The 26,467-nt window shown below is 41.4% G+C and overlaps 1 protein-coding gene across 2 annotated transcripts; it reads left to right on the top strand.

Moving 5' to 3' along the window:
• Positions 1 to 110: 110 nt before the first annotated feature.
• Positions 111 to 25,769, top strand: esama (endothelial cell adhesion molecule a). Of its 2 annotated transcripts, none has more exons than XM_027000737.2 (7): positions 111 to 603; positions 21,596 to 21,738; positions 21,916 to 22,111; positions 22,417 to 22,572; positions 22,756 to 22,878; positions 23,041 to 23,167; positions 23,543 to 25,769. In XM_027000737.2, the coding sequence occupies exons 1-7, from the start codon at positions 534 to 536 to the stop codon at positions 24,003 to 24,005; spliced, it is 1,278 nt and encodes a 425-aa protein (XP_026856538.1). In that variant the 5' UTR covers positions 111 to 533; the 3' UTR covers positions 24,006 to 25,769. The 2 variants fall into 2 exon arrangements, with proteins under 2 accessions (XP_026856538.1, XP_026856537.1); XM_027000736.2 differs by having other exon boundaries at positions 23,038 to 23,167.
• The last annotated feature ends 698 nt before the right edge of the window (positions 25,770 to 26,467 follow it).

Below are 26,467 nucleotides of genomic sequence, written 5' to 3'. Positions count from 1 at the left end.
AGTGCACTGAGTTTTCAGCTGGTGAGCACGCAAATACAGAGACTGGAAAAAATATGCACGGTGTGAGAGAATAAATCACCTGTAGAAACGGTGATGACGTGGCCAAACTGGGCGGCGCTCCTAGCGAAGGCAGGTGCGACAGCTAGCCACAACGGGGGGCTCGTATCAGTTTCGCTCACCTCTGTTAGGACCGCGCTCAAAGGTTTCTCGGTCAAAGTGCAACGTAAAAACATTACGCGTAAAAAGCGCACCTACAGCTGGCTGTTCGTTACTAAACAAACTACACTCGTTCGAGTCAGTGTGACTTCTCGAAGCCTCCGGCTCGCTTTTTCGATTGCAAAGGCGAACTTGATTTCCAACTCGCGTCTGCCGCTGCACTTTCCGCGTTGTGGAGCTGTCATTTTGGAAGGGGACGCAGGAAGAGGCTTGAAGGACGCTGACCGCTTTGCTTTGTTTAGATAACGGAGACTTCCGAGGAGCAGTGTCGGGACAAAGACGCGGACGCAGAGCGGACACGGTTTGGATGTCGAGAAATGGAGAGGCGAACTTCAGAGAACGCAGGCGCGATGTTGTCATTGCTGACACTTCTGTGGTTTTTCTCAGGTAGGTTTTACGTATTTGGATGTAACTCTGAATATATATATATATATATATATATATATATATATATATATATATATATATATATATATATAAGAGAGAGAGAGAGAGAGAGAATATTGTAAAGTTGTGAAATGCAAGATGCTATATATAAAAACAGCTATTTTTCTCCTTTAAAAACAGTAATCTAGTAGGGCCACTAGCTTTTGAATGATAGAGAAATATCGGTGTGATGACATAAATGAGTAATTTAGTTTGTTAAAGTACCATTTCAATTTAGGTTGTAAGCAGTGAGGACAGTCTACACTAGACAGTCACTGTTCTTTTACTTTCATAGTCTAATGTATATTATATTATATTATATTATATTATATATTTTCGTCATCATGTAGACATTATATACATACTGAAGGTGACGTAATCCTAAAATGTACATATCGATACACAAACATTGTTACACACGCATGAGAAAATTGTCAGTTCACCCTCATGAGAAATATGTTACCAAAACAGATGTCACTTGTGGTCATCACGGTACGGGAAAGAATCACTCTAGGAGTCATTTACAGGGCCTTTCTGGAGAAAATAACACACTTTACCTCAGGTTTTCCCGCAACAAGTGGTATTGTTGGGCTACTGTTCATTCTTATTTACTCAAACAGAAAATAGTAGTCGTTTGTACTTAGAAGGTAACAAGTGATATTTTACCTCGGCTGCAGTCTGGGACTCTATCACACACATACACACAGAAATACACAATTTTGCAGGTGTGTCCTCCTATTGACTGCACTATTCTTGGAAGAGGAAACGGGAGAGAATGAATGGCATTTTGTAAAATGAGAGAAGGCAACACAGCACTGCCATCATGAGTGCTGCAGGAAACTTGGGGGGGGGGGGGGGATAGTCGGCTCCTTCTGATTGGAGGATGGAGTGATGGCTTTTCAGTGACAAAGTGGCAGCGGGAATGTGCGTCATTGTTCTTTTGCTTTTTTACTGCATCATTTTAAAAAAAGAAAAAAAAAATTGAATAGTTTAAAGTAGTTTGCAGGTCACAATCAATTTTTGTTTTGGTATTGATATATGTAAACCGACCAAATTGAAATCCAAGGTCAGGCCATTCACTGGTTAACTAACCTGAATGGAGATTTGTGCACTGTGTGTAAACTTCTGATAAAGTAGCCTGCCTGCGTGTTATCTGTCTTGCTGTTTACATCAGTGGTGCTAAACACACCGTATCTAGCAGTGGACTTGTGATTAGTCTCTTGATGCAGAATTTGAAAACAAAACGTTCAGCTTGTCCACAATACATAAATATGAGATCCACATCTTAAGGCTAGTGCAGGATTTGAATTCCCAGTAGATAAAAAAAAAAAAAATCACAAGTTGTCTGAGGACAGCAGTACTCCTCAGGGGCCCATCTAGATGTACTGGTCACAGTCACCACAGGCTAACAGCCAGATTAATCCATGAACAGTCCTCCTGCTTTGAGAATAAAGGCTGCTGTTCCAGAACAACATTGGTTGTTGTTGTTGTTGTTTTTTTTTAAGTAGACAGTTTTTCGCACTTCTTCCACTTACTGGGAGACCGGGCATGGTCACGTGTCAGAATATTTTCAAAGACTGCTGGCTGTGGAAGAGATTATGTTTTGCTGTTTGTCTCAGTGTGTTGTATTTTGACTCACTGTTTCCTTTTCAGTCATGTGTCTGGGAATACACATGCCTGCTTGGGAAGAGCTAGCAACGTGCTGGGAATGTGCTGGGAATGTGCTGGGAATGCACTGGGCATGCGCTGGCTCAGAGTACCAGTCTCTCCTTATCTATAAATATTATTTCTCAACATAATATTAACTGGCTGTTCATCTAAGGCCAGGCCCTAGTGCCAGGATTCCAAGTCCTGAGTGAAGTTACTGGCCACTGGTCTCTTTTCAGGACGGATGCAATTCCAAAGTTGTATAGAATCTATCTGTTCTAATATATGAACCAGAAACAAGTATGTGGGTGTTTTTAAATTGCTATTTAAATGTTTATGTTTAAAGAACATCACTGGCTATTGTAAACCGAGTGTTGCTTCTTTGGTGTTTGCAAAATATGACATAGTTTTGATCAAATGGTCCCTATATCATTTAGATGAGGGTGAAGCAGTGTCTCAGTCCAGTAACAAACACTCTCTCTCTGTCTCTCTCTCTCTCTCTCTGTTGCTCATGGTCCCTAGTCCCAAGAGCAACAGGCTCAGTATGGGACAGGGGTCATGAGAAAAGTAGTGGGCTAGTTTCCCAACACAATTTAACCCCCCCCCCCCACACACACACACACACACACACACACACACCCTCCTCCTCCTCTTCTTGTAGTTATCGTTTTCCATTTTAAAACAGTAAAATCCTGGGGGAGGGGAGATATTGTATTGTATGTTCAGGGTGCTTATCTCTGTGATTATAACAAGGCAGTGTGAAGACGGTGCATGTGTATTCTAATGAGACTTTCTTCTGCATCTCACTAATGATACTGCCAGACCCATTTAATAGAGAATATTTATAGTAAGCGTTTCTTTCTCCAGTTGTTTTCCAAAGACAGTGCCTTGGCATGAAACTCTGACTTCATGTTGGCAAAACAAACAAATACAATTATGGAGTTTCTGTCTGTGTGACAGATGGGGCACCAATCACATGTAAGCATAGTGGGAGAACTACTCTTTTTTAAAGAACGTATCATTTGAGTGATTCATTGTATTAAGTGGTGTGTATGCGTGTGTCTGTGTGTGTCTGTGTGGTGCGCTGCCATAGAGTTCACTACAGTCCTGCTGATGTCTCCACATTTCTACCCTGGAGGGGGATTGTATTGACACTATAGAACATAATAACATGTTATTAATAACACAGAATATAATTTTGGATCGTGACAGCTATAGAAATCTAGACACAGAGAGAGTGAGAGAGAGAGTGAGAATAGCCAACCTGTCAGGTTGTGTGTAAGAGGAGCGTTAAGGCAAGGTCTGGTGTTAGCAAGTTCATCAGCACTTGCAGGCTACAGAGATGGATTCACCTTCCACAGTCCATTACTGTCAAACCTTGAGAACACACACACACACTGCCTCACTCATCTTCATATATAATTACACACCCAAACTTAAGCACTGATGGGGATTTCTTGAATCTGTGTTTTGGTCTCTATAATAGTCATTTTTCGTACAATATTGTGATTATAGAGTCCCAGCTGGGACACCAGTATTACACCCTGATGCTATTGAGACCTGTGACTCAGTTATGCCAATGAGAGTTTGCTCATGCAACTTCTCTGCCACACAATGGTGATATTTCTCCTGTAAGCAAACAAAACAATGATGTCATACTCACATTACACTATGATCATATTGTTGATGATTTTCCTCCTGGGGCAGGGGGGCCTCAACATAAGTTTACCTTGGCTGATAATTATAGAAATGTGATTCCATTTCCAATAATCTTATTGTTATTTTCACTCTGTCAGTGGCTAAATGGACAAAGCCCTATAGGGCACAGCAGTAACACGCATTGATCTGTAAGAGTATAACAGCGCGGGAGTTTGAGAGTGCACTCCTAGCATGGTGTGATTGCTTTATTCTCTTCTGGTAGCAGTGGAAGGGGTTACATACTCCAAAATGAATTTACCATATTTAGATTTAAACCCTATTGTGTTAAGCCAATGGCTCTTGGGACACATTCACGTAATATCAGTCCGGAAGTATGATTTCAATGTAAGGAAATGGTGTTAAATTACACAGTCACAACATTAAGTTGTTTGTTTGTTTCCTGTACATACTGTATATAGTAACCTGTTTTTAGAGGAACACAAGGCAATGTGACTCCCCCACTGCTAAGATGTGTCCTAATGTCATAGATCTACACGTGTAGGAGTGTTAGTAACCACGTGATGACTTCAAAGGGAGAGAACGGATTTCAGGCAGCATCTGTGGGGGAGTATATCTGGATTTGACACACTCTAGTTTAGAAATATTTTTCTTAGGTGTAGGAAATGTAAAATGCCTCAGTGTCAGAGTACTTCAAGTAGGGTATTATTTTACACAGTAGTATGTAAAATTGTCTTCTTTGAAAAGGTCAGTGGAAAGCTCCTTGGGTCTTCCATGTTTTTTCTTGGATCATAAACTGATTTTTCACACTTCCATTCCAGTCTGTTTTGTAGTGTAGATTGCAGGGTAATGCTCTCTCCTCCCATTAATTAACATGAGATGAGTTATAGGTGCCCTCTTACCCTCTTCATTTAGGGTCCAATCATTGACTTTCGTTGACTTTCTCACTTTTTCATCAGGCACTTCAGGCAACGCCTTGTGCCTCATCCCTGTTTAATCATTTCTGGCCATTATTAATGATAATTTTAGTATATTTAGTATAAAATACTAAAGTTCGACTCAACATTTTATGAAATCTGTTTTTCTTGTAAAGTATATATTTTAGAAGAATATGTTCTTGCTCAGCCAGTTTAGTAAATATTACAGTAGATGTAGATTATCTGTGACTTCAAGACACTTTACCTGCCAAACTGTGTCTCAGCCATTGCCGAGCATGTGAATAAGCAGCGTGCGAAGGTGATGGGGTGGCGTGTGCCTTGTAGTGTGCAGGGCTGGTCGGCTACAGTGCGAGAGTTCTTTAACTCATCTCTGACACCTAAAGCTAGACTCATGTCTTCAGCAGATGTGCTCCTGTACTGCTGGCTGCCTGCTTCATCCCAGCACACAACACTGCCCAACACGGCACCCTACTGCTCAGAGACTACTCCCTAGAGCTTCTGTAGCGAATACATTAATACTTGACATGGCATCCTACTGCTAATGGATTACTCAAATGACAGCAAATACCCTCAAATGCTCTCTTCACCGTGCATGCTCTTCGGCAGTATCTCCGTATTCTTCTCACATCATTTCCTGACTAACATAGGAAAGCCACTCCATACCCCCCGCCCCCAATCCTTCCGTTGTCCATGACACCTGCATAGACGCTTTCAGAAGCAAGCCCGTGTTAGCGTGTACACGACACGTGCCCTTCCGGAACGCTCCTCCCATGCTCCTCAGCTGCCCTTACCTGTCACTGGCTGTTCACTCGCCTGCTCTGATCCGAAATCATCTGAAGGAATCAGCCCCAGGGAACGCATCTACTCCTCCTCTGTTTTAAAAATAGCCCCAGCTGTCTGGATCGGCCACTCCCTCCCCTGACCCTATCGATAATTCAGGCCATAATTACTGTGTAATATATAATTGAGCACTTGATGAAAATCTGCAAAATGTTCTTTTGAAGAGTTTCACCCTTAACCTAGTCTAGCTCAGCACTCTGGCAAGCAGATATATTAATGTGACGATCTTTTCCCACAGCTGGAACAGCTCCCATATGAAAAGAAGTAATTTCATTACTTGTATGTTGACTATCATGGGATCTGAGAGGGGTGCAAGCAGGCATTTGCAGTTTATTAACTGATGCTATCCAATAAGTATCATTAATTTTGGTCAAAATGAAGTACAGCAGCCTTTAACCAAGTCACATAAAGGGTTCACCATTGTATATTCAGTATACTGCAAGGAACATGTCTATTGTAGTATGAAACAGTTATTATAATGTAGTTTTTGTCCATATTGTGCAGTCCTAGTCTTTCAATAAATGTGAATATGCTTTTGAGTTTTCTGCAGCCACTGGGAGCTCCAAGAAAGCCATGCATAGCATGTGGGCTTGTAGCCTGGTGAAGAGAGGTACTGTTTAAAAATCCAGAGTGCTACTGAGCTCTCAATTTGCCTGTGAGGATTACTGCCGGGATTATTAGGCCATCTTAAAGTATCAGCAAATTTGCTTAGTGCTTTTATCTGAGAACAGGACAAGTGAGAGTCCACTGTGAAGTGTGTCTGTGTGTCTGTGTGTAGGTGTGTATGTGTGTCTGTGTATGTGTGTCTGTGTATGTGTGCGTGTGCATGCTTTACAGATTTTCTTCTCCCCTCCCTCCTGTGTTTTGGGGAACAGGGCTTTAATCCCAGATCTTCCCATTTGCGTCGCGCACAGTTGGCTCCATCAGCACATGTGTAAACAGAATGTACCACCAAGGTTTAGCACACAGGAGTCTCTTTCCTAATGCACTGCAGATGACATCTGAACTGTACACATCCACAGTTCATCCATTGAGATAATAAATGTGTAATATGTAAAGCTATCCAGTCTGGATTTTTAGATATTGCTTTTTTGTAGTGCATTTTTTTCCTGATGTGGTAAATTGGCAGTGAGATCTCGGTCCGCCTGCAGAATGATAAAGCCGTGGTGACATTTAAACGTCTTGTAAAGCATTTCAGAGGTGGAATCCATGGATTTATACTAAAGCTTGAGAACTATTCTGCAATGTCATACTGTATTATATAAAGTGTTGCTCATGTAGCTCATGTTGCTCATTGATGTTGCAATCAAAAAATCACAAGCAAAGGTTCCTTTGCCATGTAAAGCTGTAGATTTGGAATTGCTTTCGAATGAGTAAGCTTGCATAAATTAGTGGTGATGTCTATTTTTATGGAATTTCACTCTGTAGTGTGCCAAGGTTTGGGCTGTGTCTACTAGGGGCGGCTCCAGGAAAGGTGCAGGTCTGCAAGAAGGTGATAAGTTCATGCCACCCAAAACACTCAGTGTGAGTGTGAGTGTGAGTGTGTAGGTGAATGTGTGTGGACCATGGAAAATATTATTTGACTAGGAGAAACGACGAATGTGCTTGGGCAGCTTGTTGCGCCAGGGTGCCCAGGAGGTTATCCTTGGCCTTCCGTGCAGATGCTGATCTGCACTGCCTTGTTCTGCTTTGCTCAGGGTTCTGTGTCCATGTGTGTGCGTGTGCGTATGTGTCTGTGCGTGTGTGTATGTGTACATTTAAGATGTGGCTCTTTCTAGAACAGCCACAGAGTTGAGATCTTTCTCTTCAGTACACCATTACACTGGTAACCTTTATACTTTACCATTATGTAAGCCTGGATTAGATGAGGCCACTTATCTATAGTTTTTATTTATATTTATCAATATGGATCCAAATTGTTATAGCACTGACTATTTACTTCAATCATAAGAGTTTCTCTTTTTGCAAAAGAATACAAAGCTTTTCTTCAGAACAAGCACCCTTATCATGATTGACGGTGTGGTCATTTATTTTATGCCGTTTCCATTAAGGCTTTGGTTCAATGGTCTCTCAGGTCCTGCTGCGCATGTGTGTTTCAGTATAGAATACTTTAGTTGCATGCACTGATTGCAGCCATTACACAGGCCCATAGTGACCCTGATGGCAGTTAGTGTATTTGAGGGTGTGTTTGTTCCTTTCAGAGGAGTGCTGAATGCCTGTGGGAACTGGAGACCGCACACAGTCGCTTGGGGATTGATCTCCTCTCATCTTCACAAACACACACTCACTTGCACACACCCTATCACATCACTTCATAATTGCTCTCACTGATCAAAAAAGACGATCTCTGTGATAAGTCAGTGTTTATTATGTAGAGTGGACAAAAGCATAACAGTACCTGTGTTCTCAAGATGTTCTGATTTAGACATCACCCTGACCTCACGGTGATGCTGGTCTGAGCTGATCTGTTGCTCATCTGAATGGTAATGGCTTTAGAATTTCTCTCGGGAGTAGGTGTTACAGTAATGGTTTTGTTATATACTGACAGATCCATTTAGTTTTCGGTTTTTCTCGCAGTTCTTTCCATCACCCTCGGTGCCTTAAGACCACTTAACAGCAAAAATAAAGCTTGTGTAATCATAATTATAGGAAGGTGATTGCATTATTTACATGCAGTGTGAAATCCCTAAGTGCATGAGGAACAAAGAAAGAGTTTGTATTCCTAATTAATAAATTTGATCACAATTATAATGAACAAAATGTCCTTTGTTTTTCACAATACAGGAGAGATATATCTGTCTCAGTAATGGTTGCAGTTAGTAAAACACCAGAGCACCAGGGGTTTAGGAAAAAAAATGAGATTGAGATTGACCTGCTCCAATAAATATCCCAAAATTATGATTTTTAAAACTTTATGACCTAATTGTACAGGACATGTGTCTTTTCTAAGTAAACAATGTTGTGCATATGCTGTATCACTTATGTGTTTGTCTTCTTAAAATCTTTATAAAATGTCCTATACCAGGAATGACATAGTATTTTGATGAACTATGTGCAGTGATGTAAATAATTACTGGTATTTAATTAAAACTATTAGAAATTGTCCCTTAAACATAAAGTTCAAATACCCCCATTACACTAAGGGTTGGTTTCCCAAACATGGATTAAATATTAGACTAAATTGCAGTGGCAAAGCTAAATCACCATTCGAAATTCAAACAAATTTCCAAACATATTTTAGGCTTAATCTTCTTAAAGGTTAAGTAACTAATGTTAAAATTAAATTTAATGATTAGGTTTTGTTTTCTGCTTTCCAGGAAGCTGATGTTTTTGTGGTATGTGCTGGTGTAAAGGGGAGTTGGGTGTCTTTGTCCAAAACAATTACATTACGTAACAGATGTAAAACTCAGGAGACATTACTTAAAGTGCAGTGTGAATGTAGCAGCCTGCTGCAGAGATGACCTCACTTATTTATTTGCCTCCATCTCATTGTTTCAAGTGAGCCAACCTTAGTTTGACCTGATCCTATCTCACCTGACACCCCTGACCGCATCACTTAGTTATCTCCACTGCAGCTACATGGGCAGTGATGAACTCTGCAATAACCTGAGAATAAGTGGCATATTGTTTGAGTTTTTTCAGTTACATTTTTTTTTTAAAGGCTGACATTTTTATTTTAGTAATAAAAATGTGTAGCTGTGTGGATTAAAGGTGACACATGGAACTAACATTACTAAAACATTATAAAATATTTTAATGTTTATCTCCATTTATTGTATACCAAATAAACCATTTTAATCTTTAACTGTTGCAAAAATCAGTTTGAATTTATTAAAAGTGTTCAGACTTTTCTTTATATGGAATATGTAAATATGCTTGTTAGTGTAATGAATTGAAGCCTCATTTTAGAATGAATTTATTGATAAAGGTAAGTCTACTATGCTTTTGGCTAACCCAACATGCATATTATCTTAACTAAGCCATATCTGTACCCTATAAGTAATATACTACTCCACCCTGTTGACTAAGGGCTTCGCCTGTCGCTTTTGACGTGTAAAGCACAGGACACGCCAATGTTTGTTTATATTGTTGATGTAATCAATTTGTTGCCTTTATGATTTTATCCCTACCAGTCATCTGATGCTAGTTTGCTTGGTGGTGCTCTGTGGAAAGGATGGGGGAGAAACAGAAAGAGGCCTGGACTCAGAAAGAGGGCACGCCTTCTCTGCAGAGGTCTAGTGGGAGCTGGATGATCACAACAGACATTATGTCCTTTTGTTGGCCATTAAAACTCAAGTGTTGAGATTGAATCCTGTATATGAAAGTGGCAAAGGTGTTTTTATGCCTGCTGATGGTGGGAGGAACAATATGACCCTGTGTGTGCAAACATGCTGCGTGTGTTTTGTTTTGTTTTTTCCCTAATCTGCAGAGCACTACTAAATTACTTAGTTACAGCAGGGGTTTTTTTTGTTTTGTGGTTTTTGTTTTTTGTTTTTTTTGCAACATGTTTTCATTTGAATTTCAAAGAGAAATTGAGAAACCGGCCCGTAAATGGCCACAGCAGATCCCTGGGGTTGTGTATCTCCAGGAAGCGTATCCGTTTGGGCGCTTCCTTTCCTCTTGTCTCCGTTTCCTCTCTCAGTTGCCTACCACTCCCTGATAAGCTCTGGCATTCTCGCACGCTGCAATTCCTCAGCTCCCAGATCAGCTCGATAATGCCGCAAAATAAATAAATGCGTTTCTCGGGGTGCGGTTGTGCAGCCGTTCCTCTTCCAGCCTGTGGCACAGTGATATAGAGGGAGGATCCACCCAGGCCCAGAACCAGGATAGAGGAAGCGTTCACAATCGGATGGACCTGGAATTTACTCGGCAGAGTGGGGGGAGTCGTTGCATTTCTGTGCATACAGAATCAAAATGCATGTAGTGAGGTTAAGTCCCTTTAAACATTGCCAGCTTCTAAAAGTATTTTTAAAAAATGGAAATGTATAGCCAATGGAAGAATCAAAAGCCAGTCTATCTCTAATATGATGTCTAAAAGGTGTTTAAGTTGTCAAGAAAAGTTATTTTATAATTGTATCATTTACACAGTGCCACTGCTTGCGTTATAAACACTTCATTAAACAATAGTGCTTTAAAAAGTGACCTTCAGAGATGATTGTGGCCACTGCTAGTTTGGTCTGTGGTCTAATCTCAACAGGATGGGGGGGATGTGACTCTGTTAGCCGGGCCTCCACCCTGCCTTCCTGTTACTGGATCCCTGTTAGACATCAGAGCAGTAAAGAGGCGCTTTGTAGGCTCCAGGAGACTATTGTCTCCTCTCTCACGGGACCTAGTGTTACCGAGGGAGGCCATGCTGGCTGGCTAAAGCACACCAGCTAGCGATGTGAGGCCTACATCATAATAAATAATGGAGAAGGGCAGAATAACAATAAACAAAGAAACAAAGCTCAAGATGTTGGTTTGGTCAGTTTGAATGAATGCATCTTTTCAGAAGGAAACTGACCCGTCTGTTGAGTTTAAGTTATAACTTGACTGTGTTACACCATCAACCCACAGATAAAGTAGCTTTTAGCTTTTGTTCTTGGGCAGTAGGTCTTATGAGCCCGAGCTGCTTTCTAACTTTGCTTTTTTCTGATTCTGTCTGTTTAAATCCTGTAGATACTACGTTACCTTACATTGGTGTGATGTATTTCAGTCAGGAACGTGTTCAGATAGTTCAGATGTTTTTCCTGAAGTCCTTAATGTAAGTCAGAGGCTTAATGAAAGGAGGAGTGTGTGTGTGTGTGTGTGTGTGTGTGTGTGTGTGTGTGTGTGTGTGTGTGTGTGTGTGTGTGTGTGTGTGTGTGTGTGTGTAAAGCCTGCTATTAGCTGGGGGAGCATTTGAAAGAGGCTGTCAGGCTTAGCACCCACTGACTGAGATGAAATCCAACTGGAGGCAGCACAGCCATCTCGGAATGACAGAAGAGGGTTAGCAGAGAAAAGCTTCACTTCCTGCTCAGAATTTTACACAGCAATTACAGCACTTCTACTCATACAGTCACACTCATATTTTTCACCCTAGAACTCACTCTAGCCTTTTGGGACAAGAATTCAGACAGTTACTAACTGGGGTTAATAGCCAATAGATAAGACTGCTTTACAATAGGCCAGAACCCGGGGCCAGTGACCTGTGTCCTCATGGCTATACTTCCTGTGTCAGTCCTGTTTTAAGGCTTTCCTTGATCTTTAGAAGGGAAGGCCATGTTTAATTACCAGATAAACATACATAGAACTAGTTAGATTTTTCAAAGGTTTTAAAAGAAATGTGGATATGAGGAATATTTTAAGCATGATCTATCCCAACATGAGAATATAAATTCATGTCATATGGCTGGTTGTAAAACCCGTTAAATGGAAAGTTATGAAATGGTGTTGCTCTGTAACAGTCAAGGATTGTAGTAGGAGTGTGATGTTAGGCAGGGGTTAGAGAAGGGCATGTGGCATTTGGAGTGGGTTGGAGAAGATAGTACTGAATGGACTGTGGAGTGCCGAAGGACTGGGGAGCTTCTACAATGGATGTATGATGCCTGCAGAGGTCAAAGGTGATGGTACAAAGCAAACTGAAACTGACTTTACATGGTGTAACCTATACTCCTGGGCAAAAAGATGGATGGAACCCAACATTAAATTCAATGGTCCTCACAACAAATCATTGGTCAGAAAGATAACAAGACTTTCTCCACTCCTGAGACCCTTACCACCATTTGCTTATCACTGCTTGTTGCTGCAGGGAACTGGTGGGGGGGAAAGCTGGAAATATGGAAATTCATTTACATATTGTTGTGTGATATTGTGTTCCGATTTCCTTGGGAAAGCCATAAATCTTGAATTGCATAAAAGGGATAAACATGTCGTCAAAGCACGTTGGCAAAAGTCGTCTTCTCACGTTCCTACGGTAAACCACAACTGAGTACAGAGCAATATGATAACATCACACTCTTATGCAAAGACCCACATCATTACATTGATTAACACACGCTCAAACATATTTTCCCTTTAACACACAGTCAATCATATTTTCTCAGAAAATGTCACTGTATCCTTAAAGATGCAGGTGATTCAGATACTGATTCAGAATAAATAAATAAATAATAATTAGTAGTAGTAGTTGCATTTATATAGTGCCTTTCTCAAACTGGAGGATGCTTTACAAATAACACTTTTTTTTTTTTGTATGGTTAAGCCCCATAAGAAGGTAGATTGAAAATAGCCCTGCTGACAGCTGTGTCCCCCAAATGACACACACACAAGCATCACCAGATATGTTTCGGAGGGTTTCATAGGAATTGAACTAGAAATAGAAATCATAAGGCTGCCATAAAGCAAATGTCATAGCCACTCCTGGTACACCCGGATTCTCTCTCTCGCTCTCTCGGACATGGTAGAACTAACTGTAGAAGACATGAGAAGAAACAGAAAGCTGTAAGAAGACATAACCCCAAAAGGAACAGAAGTAGCTGAAACGATTTAAAGTATATAGTTAGATATAGATTTGAATGTATCCTTAATCATAGTTTATGGCATTTGTGACATTTTTAAAGAGTGTCATGTCTGTGAAAGTAATGAAAATAATAATAGCAGAAACTTCGATCGGTAGAGTCAACGTCAAATTTATTTATAGTGCTTTTTACAGCACACGGTGTCATTAAGCAGCTTTACAAATGTCTGGGTACAGATCCCTACTGAGCAAGCCAGTGGTAAGCGTGGCAAAGACTAACTCCCCAAGTCCGATCCTAGTCAGGTCCTGAGGTTCTTTGGGCTTCGTGAAAATGGGGCCTGCTATATTCATTCCTCTGATATGTTTTATGGAGTGCTTGAGGAGTGATTAAGTTCTATTCAAAGACTTGAAGTATCTTTGATATGTTTTAAATACAGCTGATTATGGAATTATGAAGCAGAGAGCATTTGTCATTCACACCACCTCTCTCTAATTGCTACCTAGCAATGTTATAAGAATGGCATTCTGGAGAATGCATTAGAGAATGGATTATCTCTACCACCTCTTGAAATGAAGATTTTAGAAATGATAATGTGAGAGTGGTCTGCTGTGGCAACATGAGCCAGTACTAACAAAGTAAACTGAATACTGCAAATTGTATGTTTTGAAATGGAGTCGTGAGCGTCTAAATGGACATCACCTTATTTGTGCATATATGTCCATGCTTCTCTCATGCAAAACAACATTTATAAGGTTGTCATACCTCTGCATATTTCTAATTTTTGGCATGTCTAATTCCAGTTTATTTTGTTAGTCCACTGTTGCCTTATGGCTTTATGGGTTGTTTTTTTTCTGTCCATCTGAAGTCCTCTTAGGAATTCAGCCAAGTACATTTCCATAAATAGTTCTTCATTATTTAAGGGTCCATGTTATTATAGCCATGTTTTTCCCCAGATCAAATGGTTTTCCTTTAAAAATTTGACTTAGTCATGTAGTCAAACACTTTCTGTCCTATCGAAAAGGCAAACAATACGGTGAATTGACAGTAGTTTCATTCTTGGGCAATAGAATTACATGATAGTTTTGCAGTTTCAATATACTAGGCATAATAAAAGCAAATGTATGTATGTATGTGTGTGTGCTCGCTTCTGTTTGTCTCCAGTGCCATGTGCAATAATCACAACTCCCAAGCCTAGCTGCTTCAATCATTGCCTGTAACTGTTATTTAAAGCTCACTTCCGGAGTTCCTTTCCATGTTGAGATGCAAAGCTTCTTTTCCCTGAGACAAACACCATGTACAATTTTTGGACTTGTCTTTTTGCTTTTATCATCAGCCAGACCAGTTGCTCATGTGGGATGTTTAACAGTGGAATTGTGCCAAATGTTTGCCGGATGTGTAAGCAAGAGCAAGTCTAAATTAATTTAACAGCAAGTGGGTAAGAGAAACACTGAGATTAAGCATAAATGCGATCTGGTTAACATGATGCCAGGCCTGTCTTGCGGCACTGCTAATTTTGTTAAACCACATTGGATAATTATTTTTCCTGTAATCCTGTCCCACCCTTTGAAAATGTTTTAACCTGTTAATCCTGAATTCTTATCTCAGCTCTTTTGTTTGAGCTACAGGTAAGTGTAACGGTGAGCGTTAAGGAGGTGGACGCATGCGCAGAGAAGAATCAGAGTCGGTACAACGGTCCAGGGTCAAATTACCAATGCGGAGAGTACGGGGATGCATGATTAACAAATAAAAACACACGAAGGCAAACGGGAATCAGGCTATAACAAAAGACGCTAGGAAAACTCGGGGCTGAGAAACACAACGATTTAAACGTACGGAGTCAATGAACAGCCAAAACTTACGGGGAACAAGGCAGATCTTAAATACAGTGAGCTAAACGATGGACAGGTGTTGAAAATCAAACGAGGTGCGGAGAAAACAAAACTATGGAACGGAACTCAAAAAAAAAACAACACATACAGGGAAAACACGGAACCCGGAACCCGGGAGGGACTGATCATGACAGTAAGAATACTAGGAAGTAGAAGTACTAGAACTTTTATTTAAGATGACTATTAACATGTATCAGTTTAAATCTCAAAGTAACATTAATGCTTAATTCATCTTGTCACAGGTATTTAATTTTTCTCCTCTTATCTAGCCTTTGGGTGTCTGACTGCTTTTAAACCTAATTTATATGCTAATTTGAATGTGCAGTCTTTATCAAAGTTCTCGTGAGTATTTACCCATACAGACATTTGAAGATTAAAAGGATGACTAGAAATGTGTGCCTGAAAATTGCTCTTAAATTGGTCTTTCACTTTCTTTCTCTCTCTTGCTCACTCTGTCTGTCTATATTTGTCTATTTTTGTAATATGCTCTCAGGTACATGTGGGAAGTAGTTAATAGTAAGCAGTTGCTCCGTGCTGGATCAGATATGAGGTGTGAGATTTGTGTGGCAAAGATAATCGCATGTTGTAATATGTAGTGTAATCCAGGCAAAACTCATCCATGTTAATCCAGGCAGAACTCATCATGTTAATCCAGGCAGAACTCATCGTCTTAATCCAGGGTGTCCTGAGTATTTTCTAGGTTTCCACAGATTATTAACCTCACAGCTGTTAAACCATCAAACAGGAGAAACTGATATTAGATAATCTCAGATAGTGCTATTCTAAATATCATCTTTTTGCCATGCATATAATATCCTCTGTATTTGAAAATGAAAGGCAAACTCTTGAGCTCTGAGAAGTTCATGGATTCTCTGAATGCTTGAGACATGTAAGGCCAAAATATGATTCAGAGACTAAAGGAGGAAGTGACTTAGTAGCCTAGTCTGGTGACTGTGTATGATGTGAGTATGATTTAGTATTGTTTGAAGGTACACAGAAAAAGCTTTTGTTATTTTTCTTGTTTTTGTATTACACTGGATGGATTTTTCCTCCAGCCTGTTTAAACTACGATGAAGTGGTCACCATTTCCAGTGATTTAGACTGAGATTTTCAAAGTGATCTGCGTGTACTTAAATGTGTACTTACAAGGCTCATTACGAATGAATAAAAGTCCATTAATAACATTAACATTAAAACTTTACATTGCAGTTCCTCCCTGGAATTTTATTAAGAAATAAGCAATTATTTGCAAAAAAGTCAAAAATAACAGGTAATTGTAATGGTAAAACATTTGTTACATGGGAAGTATAGCTTCTAAGGCAAATTGCTACAGAGTTTGCTGTACAGTGCAATTGCTACAGTGCAGACAACACTGATCTTTTTTCATATAGTCTTTGAGCTGTTGTATGCCACATTGATGCTGATAGATTCATTTATTAACTGTTCCAAAAAAGCTGCTATTATGGAAAACTCTGTATCCCATGTGTGTGCATGTGTGTTCGTGCGTGTGTGTGTGTCTTTTTTGCCCACTACTTTTGGATTGGGTCCCAGTCTTTTTTTTTTTTTTTTTTTATCACTATGCACAGGTCTTTCCTGTCTCTCCAGGCTGTAGAAACAAAGGAAACAAGCAGGTTTTGGGTGGGAGTCTGGGGTTTTGAGGAGGTGAAGGGTGAGGAGCTGAGGGGTTCTGTTGCACCAAGCCTCTCATCTCTGAATTTCGCTGGTGTTTCATTAATTTACTGATTCTTTCCTCGCTCTCACTCAAGATGTAAGGTCTCAGTAACTCAACCATAAATCAACTACTTATGTTAGAGCACCTCAGCATATCAAATATCAATATATCAATATAAATACTGTCAGTAGCTGTCCAGTGGTGATTCTCAGCCAAACTTGGCTTCACTTGTAGCACTGTCAGAATTCATAGAGTTTTATTTAACCTTCAGCTGCTCAGTGGGAGCTCTCTGGAACATCTCACACACAGTCTTGTGCACAGATATAATAAAACAACACAAACGCACACGCACGCACACACAAACACACACACACACACACACACACACACACACACACTACCTACATAATGCCACTCACAAACCTCCTCCCATCCTTACACAGCAATTAAACTAATGCCATATAAACATATATTGAATTAACTGTCTCGGTGTGATAGTTCAAATACATCCTCTCCTCTGTTGTCTGTAATTACCATCGTCTGTATTTAGGGGCGGCGGTGAGGGTAAATGAGTCTTTTCTGTTTATCTGATAATTAGCTTCTCTGTGCTCTTTTCTTTTTTTACTCAAAGCGGTTTTGACCAAGAGGTGCAGCAGTAGATGGTCTTGTCTTCCTGCTCACCTCTACATTTCTTGTTCACTTGTCATGCCCAGGCCTGACTGGCAGACTGAGTCCATCCTATGATCCTCTCTTCCTGCAGCTCACAGGCACACGGCACAGTACACACACATCTCTCTCAGTTCTCCCCAGAGGACCTTGGCAAAGCCCGGATTGTCTCTGTTAGAGCTGTAGCTCTGAGTTTGCCAATTGCTCTGCTGCACTGGTTGTTCTACAGGGTGCCATTGAGATTTTAACAGACTGACTTGGCTTAGAACTCTGAACTCGGGAAAGGCCCCAAGGATGGACTGACGTTATGGCATCACTTTGTGGCTTTGATGGAGGTTAAGGAGGAAGGCTGGTGTCCACCCAGCCCCTAGTGAGGACATAAAAAAGGAACCATCTGGGTGCTCTTCATATGAAGTCCTCAAGGCTGTAGACCTGTTGGGGAGACTGAGGAATAAACATGCCAATCTGCACTCTTTCTACAGTCCACTTCTTGCATGAAAAATGTTACTGCACCCATGGGCAGGGCCGTGATTGCCCGCCCTGCCCTGCCGTTCAATGATTTTGTAGACTAGTAGTAGCACTAAAGTCAATTCTGCTACTAACTTAAAGCCAGTGTATAGATTTTAGAACTGGAGTAATGTGCCCTGTTTTCTCTGTCCTGGTCAAAACTCACAGCAACATTCTGATTGAGCTGTACTTGTTGAATTGTCTCTTGGGGGAGCCCAGTTAAAAGACCACTGTAGAAGTCAACACTGCTGGATATTAAAGCACACATGACATTCTCTAGGTGTCAGTGGGACATTAAGCCTTTGTTTCTAGCTGTTATTCAGATAAAGAGTAGTAAAGTAACCTCTATTGCATTTTGTTTTATGTATTTGAAATATTATATGTCTAAGAAAACCGGAGAAAACTGATACTGTACCCTTAGCTTGTAAATCAGTACTGTGGCGTGTCATTGGAAGGTTGATATCCATTCAACTTCATTGCCTTTGTGTTTTTACTACAGTACCACAATATCAGGTTACACTCAAACTTAACCTACTTCTTAGAGAATGTGATAAGCATTTCAGACACAATAGAACAAACTCTGAACAGGCTCAGTGCCTTGACACACAACTTGTGTTAATGAGGGTAGGAAAAGTCCCCTCCCACGTATACCCCTGTTTGTGCTTAACTCAGGGAAATAAACATGTATTTAGAAAGGGACCATACTATGTTAAAGTTTCCGATGTTACTAAGTGAAGTTTGGCAGGTAGTGTTATATATTGTGTTCTCGAGAGTAGAACAAAGAGAGAGATTAACAGACCACGTATATAATTCAGATCTGACCCAGCTCCTGCTATGAGTGGATTAGTAGCTATATATCAGAAAGGGGAAGGGCAAATACCAGCATCCCTCTCTCTCTCTCTCTCTCCCTCTCTCTCTCTCTCTCTCCCTCTCTCTCTCTGTCTCTCTCTCTCTCTCTCTCTCTCCCTCCCTCTCTCTCTCTCTCTCTCCCTCTCCCTCTCTCCCTCTCCCTCTCTCTCTCTGTCTCTCTCTCTCTCTCTCTCTCTCTCCCTCCCTCTCTCTCTCTCTCTCTCCCTCTCCCTCTCTCTCTCTGTCTCTCTCTCTCTCTGTCTCTCTCTCTCTCTCTCTCTCTCTCTCTCTCCCTCTCTCTCTCTCTCTCTCTCTCTCTCTCTCCTTCTTCCTATCCCAGCAGCAGGTTCCCCCACAGTGCTTATCCTTGTTCGTGTGTGCTTTGCAGTGTAGCTAACAGCAGGTCCTCTATTATAAGAGAGATTGCTGCAAACGCTCCTCATTCCACATTAATTGCCATGGCCCCCATCTCCCCCTGTGTCAGGCACTCTCGCTCTCGCCACTGGCCATCCTCATTCGTCCTCCTTTTATCTTCCATCTTCTATCTACGGTCTCCAGCCTGCGCAGCTCTGACGAGTTCTCTTTTTTCCTTTTTTCTCTTTCTTTTTTGCTCTCGTTCTCCCTTTTTCTCTAACTCTCGATCGGTTTGATCGTGAATTCAGGATGGTGGTGGTTAACTGTAATAATAATCTTTTCATAGACTTTGCGTACAAGCTGTTTCAAACATTGAAAATGACTGGTCATGCAAACAGCAAAATGCAAATGAAAATATGCAACAAAAAAAAAGCTACTTCTGTAAGTACTATACCAAATGGGAAACTGGAATGCCAGAAGTAATTTAGTAGGTCATTAGATGAGCTAATGTGGTGAAATCGTTTCAATTAGATTAGCTCGTGGGCCTGATGGAAGCTGTCATTAGAGAGTTGTGATAATGGCTGATCATTAATGGCTTGAGGGCCATTGTTTCCCAGTGGCTGGATTTACAATTCTCATCTCCTCTTTCCTCCCCTACATTTTTATGCGTTGGCTGGATGAAGGCTTGGGTCTTCATCGCAGGTCAGGTGTGGGCGTCTGTAACTCACCCTCCTTTTAGAACAGTCACCTCCCTGAAAAGTTGGAATGCTCTACAACCAGGAGTGTATGCAGCTTCCCAGAGCAGTGTGTTGATCAGGGATTAGTGTGCTCTTTTGCAACCGAACAAAGACATTCTGTTGCATACTATTGACGCATATAGATATTGATGCATATTGACTGACGGTGCTTGAAAGTCCAGATTGGTTTCAATAAAGCCTCTTGGCTAAGGTGTTGCTTTATAAAGGAAGAGTGTGGTGGGGAACACACAGCAGAGCACAGCACATTCATCCTTTGCTGTTGTGGAGACATCACACACACTCAGCGCACAGATTCTCGAGGCCTGATTTACCTGCCAATCTGTTGCTGCTCCCCACTGAGCAGCTGCCACTGACTTGTTCTTTTATTGTGACTGAGTGGCTAAGCGCTATAATTTGTCTTAAAACAATAATACAGTGAACAAGAAACAGTAATTATGTTCTAATGCCATAAAAGCAGGTAAGTTGTGATCTGTAGAATATTTGGCTCCCCCTTCTGGTGACTGAAGTGTAATACAATCACTTTTTCTTTTTTTTCACAATAAAAATAGTGGTATCAGTGTCGGTTTATTTTGTTAATCCTGTGTAATAAGGATGATAAGGATGTTTAGCATATGATAAAGGCCATCTGACCTCATTCCAAGTATTATTAGCTAATATGGTTAATCTCTATTATATGTATATGTATGTGAGCACAGTGTAAAGGTCGATGAGGCGATTTTAAGATAACCTGTGTCAGACCTGCACGTTGGCTACTGAGGGTGTAAGGGAGGCAGGTGGGTGTGGATTATGGGTGTCCAAGCCAGTCCACAAAGGGCTGAGCAGCCTGCTGGCTTTCACTCTAACCAAGCGGGAGCACGTCTGATTATAAATGGTTAATCAGATGGTCTTTCAGACACGCTTGTTGTTGCTGCTGCTTGGTTAGAAGATAAAAAACAAACAAACAAACAAACTGCAGCCCCACCAGACCTGTGCAGAAAAGTCAGTGGGCTTTCACTCATTTCTACTCCGTTACTTTTGGCAGGTAATGATGGTAGTTTTGTGAGAACCATTGCTGTTTACCCAAGTATGTGAAATTTTAATTCCATAACTCTCCTGTAGTGGGAGATAAAGTCAAAGAGCTTGTCCACATGTATCTGTGCTATGTCATCTATCTGGGGAACCACCCACCTCCCTCCAGTACTGTTACATCTGTCAGTGTTTCCGCCCACCTCCCTGCAGTACTGTTACATCTGCCTGTGTTACCACCCTCCCCTCCAGTGCTGTTACATCTGCCTGTGTTACCACCCCCCCCTCCAGTGCTGTTACATCTGCCTGTGTTAGCACCCACCTCCCTGCAGTACTGTTACATCTGCCTGTGTTACCACCCCCCCTCCAGTGCTGTTACATCTGCCTGTGTTAGCACCCACCTCCCTGCAGTACTGTTACATCTGCCTGTGTTACCACCCCCCCCTCCAGTGCTGTTACATCTGCCTGTGTTAGCACCCACCTCCCTGCAGTACTGTTACATCTGCCTGTGTTACCACCCCCCCCTCCAGTGCTGTTACATCTGCCTGTGTTAGCACCCCCCCCTCCAGTGCTGTTATATCTGCCTGTGTTAGCACCCACCTCCCTCCAGTACTGTTACATCATTGCCATATTTTGTTTTCAATTATTTGGGTTTGAAAAGTTCTTTCTCATCTCTCCTTTTCTCTTTCTCTAGGTGCGCTGTCCCAGATTCAAATGCCCCAGACATCTGTGGAGGTAAAACAGGGGCAGTTGGCAATGCTACAGGCAGCCTACACAGGTAGTGACACTGCTAGGGTCACTGTCGTCTGGAACTACCTGTCTGACAAAGCTGAACTGGTGGGTCTATGTGTGTTTTGGCCTTCTTGTTGAGAAGAGCCCACACTGTTCATTATGTGAAGTGACCGTTAAAAGGAGAATCTCCAAAATTAACTCAGCTACTATTCTGAGGTGTGCCTCTCTCTCTCTGTCTGTCACTCATTCACTCTCTGTCTGGCGGTCTGTCTCTCTCTCTAGGTCATTTCGTACACAGGTGGTTCTGTAAACCTTGGCGATCGGTTTAACACCAGAGTGCGCTTTGCCCATACAATGCCCAACAGAAATGTGTCAATCTACATCAACAACACGGTGGAGCCTGATTCAGGGCGATACATGTGCCAGGTCCTTCCTGGTGTCACCGAGACCGTCAAGGAGCTGACGCTTAATGTTTTGGGTGGGTGCTGAGGACCCACTCCCACTGGGAAAGAGAAAGGCCCACATTATCTGTCCTATACAAACACACGGGACGTGCACATAAACACCTGATATGCATGCATATACTTTATAATGTTCTCTACGAGAGGAGCTTCAAAACTGTAAAGAGCAGGGCCGAAAGTGGACATCATAGACATATTTACATATATTAACTTCAGAGTATGTGCAAATATTACTAAGGTCACAGTGAACCTGCTGCAGTCTACTGTTTGGGGAAAACAGAGGTTTTTGGGTTTTTTAATCTTCCCTCACTCTGTGCCACAGTGCCCCCTGCTGTGCCTGAGTGTAAACTGCAGGGGAAGCCAGCGCTGGGGGCAAACGTCACACTCACCTGTCACTGCAGTGCTGGTAAACCCACACCCAAGTACAAGTGGTCCAAAACCAGCCCGTCCACAGAGATCTTCTTCTCTCCCATGCTTAGTAAGTCCCCGTCACGCTTGCCTATGCCAGTGTACGCTGACGAGAGATCACTGACCAAAGTGTCACTTGTAGCCCATGATTGGTTGTTTAATCTGGCAAAACTGACTGGCTACACTGACCTGGGCAAATAAAACATTTTAAAAAATCATGAAATGCGCAAAATAACTGTGTGTTGTCTTTCAGATGAGGCTACAGGTATCCTGAAGTTGAATAAACTGAGTAGTAACATGTCGGGGAAGTACGAGTGTTCAGCCTCTAACTCTGTAGGAGAGAGCAAGTGCTACATCAACCTGGAGGTCATCACTGGTATGCCCTGCTCCTGCCTGCTTGCCTGTCTTTCTGTCCTGCTACCTTTCACTCCACATGCATTACTCTCAATTCAAACACAAGTGTCTGACCAAATATTTTGATGAGCTTGATGTTTGATTGAGACTCTGTGGTATATGTCCTGTTCCTGCTGCTCAGCAGCTAACGCTGGGGTGATAGCTGGTGCCACGGTGGGAGCACTGGTGGGCCTAATCCTCCTCATCCTCCTCGTGCTCTTCTTATGGAAAAGAAGGCGAAACACAGAGGATGATCTAGCCAATGACATCAAGTAAGCCTCCTGCTTTGTGGCGCAACTGCAGTGCTATGTGTAACGTCTGCACTGATCAGATAAACATTAGATATCATTGTTCGGCTGGTGCAGTAGCTCTAATCCTGAAGATCTGAATATGGATTTTTTTCTGTGTGAGTGAGGTGTGGTAGGCACAGTTAGAGCTTTACTCTCTGTGTTTGTGTGTGACCCCAACCTAGCACTGCCTCCAGCATCTAGCAGTATCCTAGTTCAATAGTTTAATTTGACTCTAACCTACTGTACTACTGTACTGGCTAGGATACATTCTATGAGAAGATGACAAAGCACTTTTGTAAATTTCTCTGGATAAGAGTGTTTGCTGAATGCTGTATATGTAAAATGTGTGTGACACAGGGAGGATGCTCAGGCTCCTAAACGCATCTCCTGGGCAAAGAGCGGCACTGGCTCCGACATCGTTTCAAAAAACGGCACTCTGTCATCCGTGAATTCCAGCTCTCAGCTCCGAGACACCTACAGCCACAACCCCTACCCTTATCCCCATGCCCACCCCATCTACGACACCAGCTCCATCACCACGGCTACAGGCAGCATCACAGGCTACCGGCCCCGCCCCATGGCCATCTCGGCGACCCCGGAGGACACACTGCCTGGCTACAACACCAACCCCACCCAGCCGCACGGGCCACCCGTGCTGTCCAACTTCAACGGAGGCTCCCTGCCCAGGACTGAAGCAGCCCAGCCGCCTCCATCACATCAGCCTCACGTCCCCACGGGCATCAGCATTGCCAACATCTCCCGCATGGGCGGCGTACCCATCATGGTGCCAGCGCAGAATCAGGCAGGCTCTCTGGTATAAGGCCGCTCGGGCTGAGCCACTTCTGCTGGACATCGTGGTGGAAATGAGATTATAGATTAGAATTTCAGTTTGACAAAGGAAAGTGACTTTGTCATCAGCAACATCTGATTGCCCCAGTCCTGAGAAATGCAGTATGATGTAACTTAGTTTAATGTAATGATCCTTTTCATGTTTTTGAATTGGTTTAAGAACACTTATTCTGTTATTTAATACATTCACTGTCAATTTTTAGCATTTTATATACATACTTTTACAAAGTAAGTGCAAGGCCTGGCCTTGATGTGAAATCACTGAAATGTTGCAACAGATAAGTTGCAATTCACTGTTACTTAAAATATTATTGGAGGTTGGTTGGTTTGTTTGTGCTAGGACTAGTGAGTGCTTTATTGATGTCATTAAAAAGAAGAGGTGGTATAACCTCATCAGAAATGTACTCCAGCACATTATACACTTTTTCACCTTTATATATTTTTATCTTAAATCCACTTGTCACTTGTACATAAGCAGAATACATGGACTGAACTGGAGAGGTTGTTTTCATATGCTGAGAATATATAACATATAAAGGCAAATGTATGTTCTTTGGCCAAATCCAGATGGAAAACTGTTGCCAAGTGTAGACTGGCTCTTAGAAATGTAGCTGTTGTAGTCTTTGTTGTCTTGGGTGTTTGCTGAGAATGTTAAACTTGGTATATAAAATAATAATTCAAGTATTTTGCTCCTTCTCATGAAACAAATAAGATAGTAGTAATGATCTATATTGTCTAGAATATGAGTTGTACTTGATATTCTTCCTGAAAGTAAATTAGAATCCTTCTTATTCTAGGTCACTCACTCTTTTCCCAACTTAGTGAAATAACTGTCTGATATCCGAACAGAATGTTAAACCAAAGATACATTGCATAGGTCAGTTAATATTTCTTTATGATCCGGAGTGGTATAGCATATAGCATGTAGCTTTTCTCATTCTATCATTTCTGGTCACACGAGAACTCTGAATTGAACTGAAGATCAGAAACTCCAGGGATAAAGTGTGGTTGGATACTGTGTGTTCAAAGTCTTACCAGATTAAAAGCAGAGGACTAAGATGTCCCCTTTATTTCTCCTTTCCCACAGAATACAGTGTATTGTCATTTTCGTTATTCAATACCATATATTACTTGTAAGCTCTCCTACAGAAGTGGACCTGGTGCCAGGCTCAACAGTTCTGTCAGTGACCTGGTGGAGTGGGCAAAACCATTGCCCTTTCACCAAACCATGTGTACAAGATGAACATTCTGGCCTCCCTTGGGCCCAGCTGCACAAAAGCAAGTCCTCTGGAGACATCTTTATGCCAGAACACTGTGGCTCTTTTCCTCATGAGCGCTTTTCTCATAAACCTGTAAAAACAGGAATTGATTGTGCTTTTTTGTGCTTTGAGCCGTTTTTGAAAAACAAAATATTCCGTTGTATTTGAGTCATGGTTCAGGATATCCTAATTGTGTTGTACCTTTTATATTTTAGCCATACACTCTGAATTTCAGTAGGACATATTCATTATTATGTTTGAGTGAATGGTTGACTGGCACTTGGTATAAGCACATTCAGTTACATGTGCAATCACAAGTGTTTTATGTACATATCCTAGATTGACTGTTTTGGCTTTTATGAAAGTGCACTGTGTTCTGGAGGATTTCAAATTATGTATATGGGACATTTGCTGTACATTTCAAAAGAAAATACTTTATATTGTTTTTAATTAAAATGAGAAGTGGCTGCAAGAAATTCTTTGTTGCCATGTTATTGTTCTAAGCAAAAGCTATTAAAAATAACACAAAAAATGGGTTCAACTATGTTTTCTTAACTGTAAATTTCCCACCAGTGCCAATCACATACTGGCTGTCCACCAGCCTATTGAGTTTTGGATTAATTGCGGTTTCTTAACTTTACAATGCTGCCTTCTAGAGGATTGAAGTGTTACTGCGTTTAAATACTTGATCAAGATGAACAGTATCAGGATTCAAGCAGAAGCTGCTGAAAGGGAATGAAAATCCCAGACAGCTTTAAAGTAGCAGCGGGGAGCACGAAAAAAGTGAGGAAGAAACAGTAATGAAATGTTTTTCTTCATAGGGTTTGACATTTATTTGAACTTTGACTCAGCCATACTTTGCTTTCCTCCATGCTCCTTAGTAAATAAGAAATATATACATTAAAGATATGAGTTCATTATGGCATAAATGGCAGTTACACTAATACAGTTCAGAAACTGAGCTCTCTGCTGAGAAATGACGTGATAAAAATAATGCTATCATCAACAAATGATCATTGGTCAAAGAAATTGCAGGAAAAAACAACCTCTAGTTACCGTTACGGTTTTCCCCATAAACTGGCTTTACTGGTGGACATTAAAACATGCTATCTGCTGAAATGGAGCCACAATACTGAAACAGCAAAAAGCAGAAGGTGAAAGATGGACAGACTAT

This window comes from Electrophorus electricus, chromosome 17, assembly GCF_013358815.1.
Source record: "Electrophorus electricus isolate fEleEle1 chromosome 17, fEleEle1.pri, whole genome shotgun sequence".
Taxonomy (NCBI): Eukaryota; Metazoa; Chordata; class Actinopteri; order Gymnotiformes; family Gymnotidae; genus Electrophorus; species Electrophorus electricus.
This window is presented reverse-complemented; position numbering and strand designations above follow the sequence as displayed.